The 14,567-nt window shown below is 42.3% G+C and overlaps 1 protein-coding gene across 1 annotated transcript; it reads right to left on the bottom strand.

The window, feature by feature from the left end:
- Positions 1-3,108: 3,108 nt before the first annotated feature.
- TMEM41B (transmembrane protein 41B) lies at positions 3,109-14,068 on the bottom strand. Its single transcript, XM_063158491.1, has 7 exons — positions 13,963-14,068; positions 12,032-12,149; positions 10,926-11,054; positions 9,245-9,338; positions 8,301-8,405; positions 6,378-6,516; positions 3,109-5,898 (listed from the first exon to the last, which is right to left on the bottom strand). The coding sequence occupies exons 1-7, from the start codon at positions 14,042-14,044 to the stop codon at positions 5,729-5,731; spliced, it is 837 nt and encodes a 278-aa protein (XP_063014561.1). The 5' UTR covers positions 14,045-14,068; the 3' UTR covers positions 3,109-5,728.
- Between the last annotated feature and the right edge of the window lie 499 nt (positions 14,069-14,567).

Here is a 14,567-nt window from a genome sequence, read left to right as displayed (position 1 = left end):
AACAACACTCTAGACAACATTATGAATTCTTGAAAGGGATCTTTATGATGTTGAGAAAATCTGTGGAATTGTGAAGTCTGTGGAAACTAGGATTCTTTAGCCAGAGAATCAGAAACACATATTAGTAAATAGGAAGAGATTTAAAAGATTAATTGTCTTTGGCAAGACCATCATCAATGTTGATTCAGCTGAGGTTTTCTATGGCAAAGACTTGTATTTTCAAGCTCCGACCTTTAAAATAGTCTTTGAAATAGTGAAGAACAGGACTTGATACAAAGATATCTTGAGTATTCTTCATACTACCTAATTCAGATTTACTTTGCCAACAATTCCAGTCATGATTTTTGGAAGAGTTTATTTACTAAGCAATAGGAAAACACAACAGTAAATTACAGCTCCATTCAACATTGCTCAGAGAATTGAAGAAGTCTGCAATGGGGTATTTCTCTTTTTTCTGGGCAGCTGTTTCCCAAGATAAGCTAAGCTTTGAAAAGTAACAGAGCTCAGGGCACAAATTGCTCCAGTTGTCAGGGTGCTGATTGTATGTGATGTCTTCTAATGACTCTGATTAAGATATTTACCCTGGATTCTTTAAGAAAACAAAAATCCAATCAGTGACTCTTATAATTAAAGCAATCCTCTCCAGTCTGCAAAACCAGACACTTGAACCTGGCTGCAACTCATTGACCAGGTATTTGGTGTGACATCTACATGGCAGACTTGTGGAATAGAGCCTGCACACGGGATCACCTAACACACAGATCCTCACACATCAGGGCACAGCTCAGAGCAAAACTGCACTTCAGGGGGTGGAACATTTCCTGAACTCCCATGCAGCACTGTCCCTTTTCTCCCCAGCTCCAGGAGCCCACACTATGGACTGAAGCTCAATTTACCAACATCTGCAATCCCCAGCTCCCATTCCACAGTGCTGCTCTGCAGCATCTCATTGCCCAGTCTGTCCATACCTCCAGGGCTGCTCCATACCGAGGGGCAGAATCCAGCTCTTGTCTTTATTAAACTTCTTATGGTTGGTGATTGCCCAGCCCTTGCCATGGTCTCTGTAGGGCTCTCCCTCCTTCCCTCGAGGGAGTCTGCAGCTCCTCCCAATGTAGTACAGTCAGTATAGCAGGCTTACTTGGGGCTGCTTCCAGTCCTTACCTAGCATTCCTTCCAGTCCTGTGTCCGGGTCATCAATGAAGATGTTGAAGCAGTGAAGTCCCACAGCTGCATGAGAGCAGAATGAAGATGTTGAGAATGGGGCTGAGGAGGGAACCCTGCAGAACCCCTCTAGTGACAGGGCCCACAGGTGCTGTCACCCCATTAACTACAGCCCTGTGAGCCAGTGACTCACCTGTCACACAATGAGCTTACCCAGCTGAGTGCTGGGCATTTTCTCCAGAGGGATACTGTCAGAGATGGTTTCAAAAGCATTACTGAATCTTCTCCATGATTTTATTAGGCATGGAAGTGAGACTGACAGGCCTGTAGTTGGCATGGTCATCCTCTTCTTGCCCTTCTTGAAAACTGGGGCAATATTTGCCAGCTTCCAGTAGACTGGGACCTCTCCAGATTTCCAAGATGCTGAAATCATTGAGAGAGGTCTTGTGATGTCACCATCCAGCTCTCTGGGTACTCTTGGATGAATCCCATCAGGCCCCATAGACTTAGAGGGATCCAGCTGAAGAAGCAAATCCTGCACAAGTTCAGGGTTGACTGGGAGTTTGTCTTTCTCACAGGCATGAGGAATCAGTTTAACACAGAACAAAGAGTCAAACACAGAATGATTTAGTGATCTGCTCAGAATACTTCTCCATGACATGGAATTCTTCCAAGTACAGTTAACACTGCAAATTCCAGGTTTTAAATACAACTCCTCAGGGCAAGGTTGTAAAAGAAAAATCAGGACTTATGAGTGTAACATTAGATCTCAATTCTGAAGCAGAATTTTAAAAGCTATTTCCCACTGAAGCATTCCCAGCCCTCTTGAGGGTCTAGGAACCTCTAAATTCCCACAGCTGCACAGGAGCAGGATCCTCTGTGTTTGGAAAAACATCTACAGAAAGGAGCTTTTATGAGCTTCTCACATATACACCAGTCACTAACTGAGCTCTCATAATCCAGACCCAGATTATTCCTTGTGCACTATAAAACAAGGAAATGAGAATTATCACACTAGGTGGAGCATTTTTAAAAACTGGAAGGGGAGTTATGGTATGTTAGTAAATGTATGATGCCATTATTTATATTAATTGCCAGTACTAAAAGGCTGTAACTTCTTTCAGTTTGGGTGACCTGGAGCTATAAAGCCACCAGCTGAGAGTTATAGATTCTGTCATTGCAAGACATCAATTGGTCATAAAATAGTCAAGAGTATTTACTGCTCTTTGTTGGAAATTTGAAAAAGTTCCTCTGGACCCTGCTTTCCCATCAAAACCCTTTTCCATTTCCCCCTTAGCACAGCCATACTCAACCATAGGGCTCCCAAACTCCACACTACAGCAGAAGGAAACAACACATGATGAAAATTCTAAGAAACACACAAAAATCTTCAGCTGCCTAAAAACAAGATATCTTTTGACTTTGCATAACAGCATAATTCACTAACAAAAGCTTCTTATTTTTGACTTTTACTTCTTTTGTCTTACCCTTTCAGCAAGTTTTCTATACAAAGAAGACAAAGCATTTCATAAACTGGCCTTGACAGAATATTAAGGGAAGGTGAATGAAGCTGCAGTAACTTTGGCACCAGGGTTTTCCACAAGGGATTAATGAAAAAAAAAGGCACTTTGTGAAAATAGATGTATTAGAAGAGACAGAAGTTAGACCCAGTTGCCTTCCAGTACAAACCAGAAAAACTTTTAAAAATTACTGCTGTATGTGAGAAATTAATTTCAGAAATAAAAGGAAGTCAAATTTACCTATTTATTTTGAAATAAAGATAGAAACAGAATTAATCTCATCTACAGAAGTAATCAACTCAGTTTAATTTTTAATCAATCATTTAAAATCCCATTTAAGAAGAACTCAGCCCTTTAAAACAGGTTAATAAAAATTTCAGCTTAGTGGGAAGTTCAGAATGCTTCATTATAATAAAAAATACAGTGCTTCAGATTTTATATAACAGCTTTATTATCAAATGGCAAGAGACACTTAGTAATGATGTCATGCAGGTATCACAAAAAAGCTTCCAAAAGATAACCAGGTCACCTAATAGCTCAAAAATCCCTTGCAATTAAAAAACAAAGCTACATCTTTCTCATCTCCTGGTTTGTTTCATGGTAGCCACTGTTTTTGTGTCAAAATGTTATGGCTATCTCTTGGATCACTTGCTGGATTCCCTAAAGCAAAGAGTAGGCTAGAAGAGTACCCACAGCACAGTGCTTTTTTTGCTTTCCACAAGGCCTGCCTTACTCTGCACAATGCTCAGAAGTCCTCATGGGATAGGGAAGCACCTCAGGCTGCTGGCAGCTGAAGATAAACACAGAAGGGATGGGTTAAAAAAAATGTTAAAGTTTTGAAAAAGTAAAGAACCCTATTTTGAAACTTTTTAAGATCTTAAGGCTTTTAGTTATTGTGATGGGAGGCCAGTCTTGTGGCTGAAATACAGCAGTAACAAAGCCTGATCCCATCTCCATAGTGACACAGAACCCAGTGAAAATGTCAAGTGATAGCACAAGTCATGTCAGATTGAAAGAGAGTTCAGCTCCTCCTTTAGCAACAAGGTTCCACCAAAACACTGGCATGGGAGGGATGTTACAGCAGCTCCTGTAACTGACCAGGAACTGAGACAGATTTTGAGAAAAGCCACGGTAAAATAAGTGGTAGGTAATTTATTCTGAGAGTTCATCTGCATGAGATGTTACCTCTGCAGAAAAGGAGGCTGTAAATCCACAGCAGCTTCACACTCAGTAATCCAGGGGACACTTGCTCACATGGCTCAATTCACATCCAGGTTTACTAGGGAATAAATCCCCTGGGTAGAGGAGCTCTGGAGATTAGAATGGCAGCAATAAAAGTAATCATTGATCAGTTTTCAATGCCAAAGTACACTTTTAGAGTAAATTCTAAATAACAAAAGAATTGCTGGAGCTGAATCATCTTACAATAAACTTGCAAACAGAACCGATATAAATTCCTTTATATACTTATGTAAAAAATAGCATTTACTGTGCAGCCTGGATTTAAATAAAAGACAAATGGTGTATCAATAATATTTACTATATATTTACAAGTAATACTGTGATGAGACGAAGCAGTCAATGAACATTATGTTACAAAAATGAATAAACCCTTTAAAGGTACCAGTGAGTATCTTTTACATTATCACATTCATGAACTGTTCTCTTACATCTCAAAGATCTAGGATATGATCACGAGTTAACAGAGGACACAGACAAAAACCCTGGAACTGGAGCACATGCTGATGTGCTGAGTCCCTGTCCAGCAAGACACTGCAGGGGCATCAGCTCCAACCACGTGAGCGGCACTGGTTTCAGCAGGATAAAACAGCCACGTGCTGCCCAGCTCCTCACTGCCCAGGGCCTTCACTGGCAACACAACCAACAAGCACAGCTGGAAGCACAGGGGAAGGTACCTTGTACCTTACTGACAGCACACACACACTGCTACTGAAGGTGAGGCATGGCTGCTCACTGCCTTGGCAGACAGTGGAACCCCCATTTATATACACTGACACAAGAGCCTGCTGTTCCATGGTGCTCTGAACATTATTTGGGATCAGCTGTCTGACAGGAACTGCACCAGTTTGTGTACCTGACATTTCTTGTAGCTAATCAAGCTGCAGTGAGAAATTTTATACTCTTTACATATTGCTTGAGAAATGGTAACATTACACTGCTTAAGCGTTTTTAAATCACTTGAAAACTGCAAGTTTTATATAAATCATACCATCACTTCCTTAAATTGGCAGGATAAATCTATGCAAGTGAAATATTGGCAAAACAATCAATATTACAAAATGAAAATTAGAGCTTAAAAATCATCAGCTAGCCAAGATATGAATTCTAAGCTGCTCCCTCCCTTCCTGTATCTGCTTCCAGAATAAAACTTTATAGGGACCAAGAGGGAATGAAGTGACACTTTGCCTTTGTTAATCCAGTAAGTAAAGCAGATATAGGTTCAAGTATTTAATTGCATACAGCACTAATAAATAGAAGTAAACAACCAGGATGAGAATAATATTGTAGTTAAAGTACTGCAGAGAACCCTTGTTTCTGAGTGAGCACCGTTACATTATTTGGAAACTCCCCAAGGCAAAAAAGAAGGGAAATATTGTTAGTGAGAAATGCTCTCAGAGCAGATGACATGCAAGCCTACAGAGAATGTTACAAAGTTGGGCTGAATTGTTCAGGGGGTTTTCCTGCAAGTGTTAGAGAGCATCACCTGTAGGTTATGTCTACATCACAGTTTTTGCTCTGCATATAACCAGAGCAAAATGTTTCATCTATGTTCTCAGTCCCCTCACCCTGAGGGCCACACACACACCATCCCAAAGTAAAACACTGGTGTTTGGTTACAAAACTATATGCAGTACATTTCTGAACACATCTCCTTCACTCTAAGGCCATGTGTTCATTTAAAGACATTCTTATCAATCACAAGCCTCCCCTATAATTGCTTAAGATCCAATAGAAAAGCAAATATACAAATATCAGAAGTGCTGATCCTGAGATGAAGTATGGGAAATTCTGGTCCAGTCTGATCCTTATTCAAACTTCTGTTTCAGCTTCTTCTGGAACAGAGCTGGTAGGATGGAGAGGATGGCTAGAAACATGAGGACAAAAACAGAGTTCCAGGAAACAGCTTCCCCTGCTGTTGTAAGCTGGTACAGCGTTGTTCCTGCCTTAATGGCTACAAAAGATGGTGGTGCTACACCTGGAGCAAGGAAAGGATGAAAAAACAGCTTGTTAGGGTAAAAAACACTTCAAAATTAGTCATCCCAATTTTAATACCAGAACGTTGAGATTTTGTTGTCTTGTACTTCTTTTTTGAAAGAGTGCAGCAAATACAGAATTCAAAGATAAAAACCTTTATTAAAAAAAAAAACAGTTTTAAGCCATTCTTAATATTTTTAATGCAGACTCAAATACAGGAGACTAAGCAAATAATCTCTGTCCTTTAGACTCTTCAGATTTCAAGCTTTCTCTTTACAAACTGACTTTTCATAAAGGAAAAATAATAAACTTTTTCATAAAGTTCATAAAGGAAAAATACTGGATTGTTTCCTAATCAGATTAAAAAGTATGTGCAAAAACGTGCCAAAAAGCACATTAAAATTAAAAATTTAAATAGCTATAGTGTATGCCTCTTCTTCTGGCCACCCCAAACTGTGGCTCACTAGCCACAATTCTTACCTAGGAAAGTGCCAATGAAAAACACTTTCAATGGCACGTTGATTACAGGAGATGTGATATTGATAAACCAGTTGGGGAGGAAAGGTGTTATTCTCAAAAATATAATGTAGTTAATCAGATGTTCTCTATGTCGTTCAACCTGCCAAAACAAAACCAAACAAACAAAACTTTGGTTAAAAAAATCTCTGCCTTGAAAATACACAATCATTGAGGTTTCAAGAGTTCTATATTTGGTAGACATTTACATGTTGCAAACATAAAAATCAGTTAAAAATGTGTGATGTGGGGAAGAGAGCCCAGTGAGTCACCTGTTAAACACACTGAGATCAGCCTGTTAAATACATCAGATCATGGAAATAGCAGTGTGTGGCAGAGCAGTGATGTGTCTGACTCAGCCAGCTCAAGCAGCAAAGCAGTCACAGGCAGAGCCACAGCCCAGCCAGCACTGTCAGCCTGTCACCCCACTCCTCAAGCTTTTCCAGGACTAGCAATGAAGTTTGTTCCTCAAGCCATTCTGTCCTAACTTGTGATCGAGCCTGAAACACAGCGACATTCCTCACCTGGAAACTCAGCCAGGTCACAGCCCTGAACTCCATGAGGCGGCTGCTCCAGCACAGCTCCAGAGCCAGAGCCAGAGGTCACAGTGCCCAGCATGAACATTTACCCAGGAGCAACAACACCCCCAACTTCATTTACAGTCCTAATGATGTGCTCAGGTCTAGCCCAGCTCCTCACACCAATGCTACAACAAAGAAAGCCCCTCTCCTTCAGCCCTTCTCAGCCCTTTCAGACAGCAAGTGCAACTGCAGCCAAGCTGCCAGGACAGCTGAGCATCCACAATTCTGGCCTAGCCTGGCAGACCTGCACTCGGCTTAAGCCTCAGCCAGTTGAAAACAAACCTGGTCTGATTGCAATTCCACCTGAACTCTCACATGGCAGCTCATCCCAGTCACAACCCTGTTTTCAGCTTTAGCCAAATTTAGATTTTACTGTAACATCAAAATCAGGAGCACTGTGGGTTTTTTAAACCTTAATAAAGGACAATATTTACATGTTGACTAATGCTGTATATAAAATGCCTTAACCTCAATATGCCAGCATGATAAGCATGACACAGTCCAATTAACCTGGAAACAGTGAGATATGAGCTGCACATGCAATTTTAAATCACACATTCAGTTCTACTAATGGCAACAGTAACCATCTGCTACTCAGAATAGCCTCAAGATTATAGTGCAATGTTAAGATTTACTAGGGTCAAGAGTCAAAGTGGCGCTGTAAAATCTAACAAGGTCAATTGTGCCAGACACACCTCCATATCTTATTCAATGAGGAACAAGCTTGAAGCATTTTTATGTGATTCAAAAAAATCTTGAACAGAGTACATGTGCTTTATACTTGCAAAAAAAGTAATTTGTTCAAATGTTTCAGAGTATCAATTAAAGACACGTAAGGTCAAGTACAGCTCACACTGTATTTCTGTACTGCAAAACCTTTAGGTTCACCTCACAATCAAGACCTGCTGAAACTAATGTAACCAGATACTCTAAGAAAAATTTCTAAATGCTCCAACTACAATAACATGTTCAAATTAAGGTTTTTCAATCACACATACAGCTACAGGTTCCTCCAACACAAAAATACAAACCCAGCTTTCATTAGTGCTAATGCTTAGAGAGCAATTACTTGAAATGACCTGAAACTGGAGAGGTTTCCTATTGACACTAGATAAACCAGGGGGGTGATCAGCTGCAAACGCTTCCTAGGTAAGAACTACTTTCTCACGGGAAATACCCTAAAATCAGGAATGCTTCCAGAATCCCTTCTGTGTAACTGGATACATGAGCACAAGACCTCCCAGTTTTCCACACTACTCCATGGCACATTTTGTACAGTAAGTTCCAGCACCTCCAGAAACCTTACCTGTTCTGACCATTTGACTGCTTTTTCTGTTAAATATCTGTACACAACGGGACGCCCCACTAGGTATGACAGCATGTAGCAGAATGAAGCCCCAAGTCCTGAGCACTGAAAAAAAAAAAAACAGACAACAAATGAGCAGAAACTCTACTTAATGTCAGCCTTGTGTCTGTATTAACTACCCTGCCTGCCTAGAGCAGGTGTCCATGCAGCCCTCCATTAGGGCTCTCCTCCAGCAGTACAAACACACTCCCTAAGAATGTTGTTGACCCAAGACAGTTTATTTCCAAGGCATTTCAATCAATCTCAACACTCAAAGTAGACAACATTGATTACTTATCAGTTAATATTGAGTGCTTCTGCAGTTTTAAGACTTTGAACAGTGAAAGCTTTGCAAATAAGAAGCACAATGCCATTAAAGACGTTCAAACATGAAAACTGAATAGGGTCCTCCCTACCTTCTCAATACTTAAGGCTCACTACCATTGCATCCTTTGTACATGACATATTTTAAAGCTGGTTGATAACATACACTTCAAATCTTAAACTAAGCTTCTTGCATATTTAAGCCAGTTAAAAAACAGATGTATTTTGCAGTGTGATAATAAAACCACAGTAATTGTGTAATGAAATTACAACTGGGTTTTGGCAGATGCTAAACAAATTTTGAGTATGGGAAACTCTGGCTGATTCACACTCCAATGTCTTCATTATAAAGCAAACCTGGAGGAACAGCTCAGTGGTTTGGATCACCACCCAGTGCTACAGTGAATTTTTTGTGTAATGCCACCCCTGCAGCAGAGCTGAGTAAGAACTCAATAGTTATCAGAAACTGAGGTGTATGCCAGTCTCAGACTGATCATTTCCAGCAGGAAACTGCTCAGGTGCATGGCTGTATTCCAAATGGATAGAAATATATGCCCTCATAAACTACTTGCCATACTTACCAAACAAACAAGAAATAAGGCCAGTGGGAAGGGATAAAGAAACCCTGACAGGATACTGAGGAATATAGACCCAGGAATAGCAAATGTTTGCAAGCTGGATGTATCTTAGTTAAGGAAAAACACATTTCTAAAAAGCTACATGCTGCTTAGTTTTGTAAGCAGTCAGGATACATTCTACAATCAGAAAAAGCATAAACAGGCAGGGCCTTCTCAAGACCCTTACTTCAAAAAACCTCTTGTAGAGTAGCACAAGAAGTCAAGCAAGAGCAGCAAGGTGCAGATCCATCACTACACATACAAAGAATAAGTCACAAAGTAACAAAAGCTGATTACACTTTTCTCTTTGTCTGGGCTACAACTGCCCCAGAGGATTTACTGTGACCTCCAGGAAACACTTACTCCGATTTTACCCTGTTGACTGGAGATGTGCAGTTCCAGACATTCTCCCTGGGAAGCTCACAGGCCTGTCTGAGCCCATAAGCACAGCTTTCATGGAAGACTGAAATGGATGAAGGCAGCTATTCCTTCCTTACAAACAGGCTTGGGGGAGTCACCAACTACAAGAGCTGATCACTAATTTCAGTCAGAAATGTTTTAAAAGGCAAAAACTAGGTTTCTGCAGCATAAGCAAGCAGGTTGTTGGACTTAAGGCTTGCTAGGCATACTTGAGGCTATGATGTATTGCCCACTTTGGATAGAAAAGTTATAAAGCAAAAAAACCCTGTACACTATTTCACTCAAGCTGAACTGACTGAAATATTAAAAAGCCCAATAATTTTCCTGAGTGCATTCCAGCCAGTAGAGCTTTTGCTAAGCTGTGTCAAGGTTCAGTTACCCATGCCTGGAAACTGAGCACAGCCTGCTGCTGAGACAGTAAAGGTCATCACAGCTAGAACTGCTAGAGCAGCTCAATACAGAGCCAATGTATTCTACTCCTTGCTAATATATAAACTAACATTTTCATTTTCTTCCTAGATCTATAATTTGGGAAATATTAAATACTTTTTGTGGAATACTCTGAAAGAATGAGCTGAAGGATAATTACTAATGGCACATTCAGTGCTGACTCTCCTGAGTTACAAAAGGCTCCTGCATTAAAACTGTGACACAAACTCTTCTACAGCTTTAAAGTTCTTAACCTTTAGTTAAGTGTTCCAGTTAGGAGTGTGCTTAATTATTAATTAATATATTCAGCACTCAGGAAAAAGAAGTCAACACAATTGTGTCTCCTTGGGCAGAAAGTACTTCAGAAATTTGCTTCTCTAAAAGAAAACAGGTTTGGTTTTGTGAATTTGGGCAGTGGAGAGATGAAAGATGGCTCAAAATACTTTCCTTCAGAAATACTGCTAAATATTCTATACATTACCCTTTTGTGGAAATGCCTTTGAATGTCTTAAGGAAGAGTAAAGCAGTAGTCTCAGTTTTCTTTTAGAGCAAACAGTAATTTCTATCTCAAAATTTACTTTATTTTAAAGGTTATCATAACATTAAAGTAAGACCAAGCCTAATGCAAAGAGAAAAGTTTATAGATTTCCAAGAGTTTAAAATATTTTTGTCCCTTTGTAGACACTCCTAGGTATGTTAAACTTCACCCACGACCAATAATTTATCAAATTGCATTTTTCATTTTCAAAGCAGCATGACTACATCAGAACTGCCCTTTACATCAGAAAAAGGATACAAAACATATGTGGCAAAATAAGCCACTAACACTTGAACATAAAACGTGTCCTTGTATTTGGACAAGACTTTTCCCAAGGCCTTTGCATCATCCATATCTCTGGGAACCTTTATACATTCTCTTTCTTCTCTGAAGAGGAAAAAAAAAAGCAGGAATGATATAATATAATCAAACAGTGCAGTACAATTACTTACTGAACACAGAGATAATTAAATACACTACAACACTAAATTACAGCTTCAGCAAACAAACCTTGATTATTGTTGCAATAATGTTCTCAGATGAACACCTAATATTTACAGTGTGGTTTATATTAGAAAATCCCCAATTTTAGGTATTTGCAAGCTGGGTTTTTTCTTCAGTACAGTAATGTGCTTCTTTTCTAGTTTGTTTTTTTTTTTCTTACCAAGTACTGATGAAAAAGAAAAAATTGCGCAGGGCAACCCTTGGCAAGTGAAAACAGCAAAACTTCAGCCAAAACCAACTGCAGCTGCCTCAGAACAGCTGAAGTGCAGCAGGAGTGGCAGAACTTCACCTCACAAACAAAGTTCTAAGGGCAAAATCTCATGTCACACCTTAATCTGGTGCAACCTGGGCAGCACACTTGAGTGTCTTTGCTCCCTCTGTATCAGGCTTAGGGATGGGCCATTGCAAACTGACCTTGCTGAGCAAGTTCATCAGACAGAAATTTAACCAGTAAAAGTGGAAAAGAAAGCTGTCACACAAGCAGGCTCAACCTGCCATCCCAACACAAGCACTGGGTGCAACAAGGAGGAGAAAAAGAGAGGGCAAAGTTTAGCTAGGAAGGAAGGATTTCCCCTTTTGGTGACAGCCTCCAGTTTCACCAAGGCACAAGGAAGTTTTAAGTGAACTCAGCCTGAACCAAACACACTCTGCTCTCAGCTGAAGGTGGCCAAGAAGAGTCAATCACCACTGATAATGTACCAGGGGATAACACCTCAGAACATGGGATCTCCACTGTACAACAGAAACCTCACAGGAAGAACAATTCTCTGAGTTTGTGTCATCTCCTCCTGCAGGCTCCTCTACAGTCTGATACTGAAAATCCAATAAACTGATGAATTAAACTTTCATAACATACTTACTCACTAAGTTGTGGGAAATTTTTATATACCAGGAACATGAGGAAAGCAGCTGATAAGAAGATGGACACTAAAATAAGAAGTGATGTCCGAGCTGATCCACCTTCTGCAAGGGCTTTCCCTGAAATTAAACATGAAACAAAGTTAGAAAAAAACCCAGCAAGAGCAAAGCAATGTCTCACAACTTGCACCAGATTTTAAACTTATCCTTTAAGGGAATATTAAAGTAAACTCTCTGTAGACATCTCCCCAACCAATGCTTTCAATAACACACATTGCTCACGTTCCCTGAAAGCTTTCAAACAACTTTGAAGTTTTTATGCAGGCAAACATTCCACAGAAGTCACCTTCTATGATCCATAATAATTTAACCCTCAATTAATAAATACATTTGTAAAGAGAAAAAACAGAGTTGAACAACGTAAGCCATACAAATGTTTTCCTTTTTGCCAGAAATCTTCTGCCAGGCTAATTAACTACAGATTCAACTTGGAAGTTAAATTTCCAGGATGTACAATGTAACTTTAAAACCTGCTCATTAACAAGTTTTGGGGTTTTTTTTCACCCTCTAATGAAAGACTGCCAGATACAGCCAGTTGGGTGAGACACACTCATTAGGAAGAAACCTACATAAACACACACATGCTAGCCTATGATATAAAGTGCTAGTCTTGGGAATTACACATAATTTACACTCATGTGGGTATATAAGTATATATATACATAAGTGTTTTTTAGCTTTTAAGTCCTTGTGTCGTGGAAGCAATGGGAGTACAGTAAGTGACACAATGACATTTTAGGCCTCTTCTGTATTTTAGATTTTTATCAAAATGACCACATAAGTGCAAGACATTCATTAACACAAATGTAACTACACACATAAAGAATAAGAACTGAAATGAACACCATGCTAAATACTCTCTGTATCCATACTGGGCTGTGTTCTGTACTAAACCACTCTCTCCTCAGGCATTTGGAGGCTCACCCAGCTTCACACCCAGGGTCACCTGGGGAACACTCCAAGAGCCGAGGCTGTGTTTTCCCCCGCAGATGCCGCTGGCACAACTACAATGCCAACACACAACACTCAAGTGGGTCACGCTGACTCCTCACTGTTGTGAAATGCAGCGACTGGATGACGAAACCCACGGAGCCCGCTGGACGAGCTGGCAATTTTATCGGCTGTGAGGTTTTTTTAGGTTTAAGGTCAGCGCGACCCCACAGGTGCGCACCGGGTCAGCCGAGGCCAAAGGCAGCATCCACAAAGCAACTGCAAGCACGGAATCACAGGGCTGTCAGCCTGGAAGGGACCACAGTGGTCAGCGGGTCCAAGCTCCCAGCTCAGGGTCATCCCAGGAACAGGAGGCATCCACACGGCTCCTGAGTATCGCCTCTGAGGGAGGCTCCACACCCTCTCTGGGCAACCTGTTCCACTGCACTGTCACCGGGGTTATTCTCGCAACCCCTCCTCCAAGGAGCAAAATCAATTACAGATAAATAAATAAATAAATAAGCAACTCATAGGGCAAGAAAGGAAAACTCAGCCCACTGCGCTTTCTGCCGCTTCCACTCTCTGTACTCCAGGCGTGCCGGTAGTGGAATAACACCAACTCACACACACACACACACACACACACACAAATACATACAGACATGGAACCACGCGTCTTCCCTCACGCAAAGGAAAAGGGAAAGGGCTCGCTGCCCCGTTTCGGCCGCCGAGGGGCGGGAGCCGCCTCACCCCACACGCACCGTGAGGGGCCCGGCCCGGCCCGGCCGCCCCAGTGCCCGCGCGGGACGGGGCCGGTGCCCGAGGCGCCGAGAGGCACCAACAGCCGCACCGGGCACCGGCCCGGGCACCGACACCCGTACCGGGCACCGTCCGATGCCACGGCGAGGTCACCCCCGCTCCCGCCGCCCCGAGCCCCCGGCACCTTCCAGAAGCTGCCGCTGGTGCCTGGCGCTTTCCGCCGCCGCCTGGCAAGGCCCGCGCTCCGCCACCCTTCTCTGCGCCATGGCTCTGCGGCGCCCCGGGGCCCGGCGAGTCAGGGCCGGGGCAGGCCTCGGCGGCACCGGGAGCCGCGGGGAGCAGGAGGCGGGACCGACAGCACCGGGAGCCGCGGGCAGGAGGAGAAGGAGGAGGCGGGACCAGCCGCTCCTCCTCTCCTCACCCCACCGGGTCGCGGCCGCACTCCCGCCCCCGCCGCCGCACGGCGCATGCGCTTTTCTCGGGGCATTACGGCTTTGCTGTGGTGTGCGGGAGCACGTGTTGGGCTCCACGTCCTTGAAATGCGGCGGCGGGTTAGTGGCGTTAAATACGGTAACGCCGGGTTTTGGGCGTACCCGTGTGGGTATGTACGGTAACGGGGGTGCGCTCACTAGTGGTAAATACGGTGCGGGGCGGCGGGAGATTTCTCCCGGCTGCAGAGAAATCACATAAATCCCAGGAATTTGGTTGGGAAAGGCCTCTGAGATCATCGAGTCCGCCCTATGACCGAACACCGCCGTGTTAACTAGACCATGGCACTGAGTGCCACGT

Source organism: Melospiza melodia, chromosome 6, assembly GCF_035770615.1.
Source record: "Melospiza melodia melodia isolate bMelMel2 chromosome 6, bMelMel2.pri, whole genome shotgun sequence".
Taxonomy (NCBI): domain Eukaryota; kingdom Metazoa; phylum Chordata; class Aves; order Passeriformes; family Passerellidae; genus Melospiza; species Melospiza melodia.
Note: the sequence above shows the minus strand (reverse complement) of the source record. Positions and strands in the feature narration are given on the sequence as shown.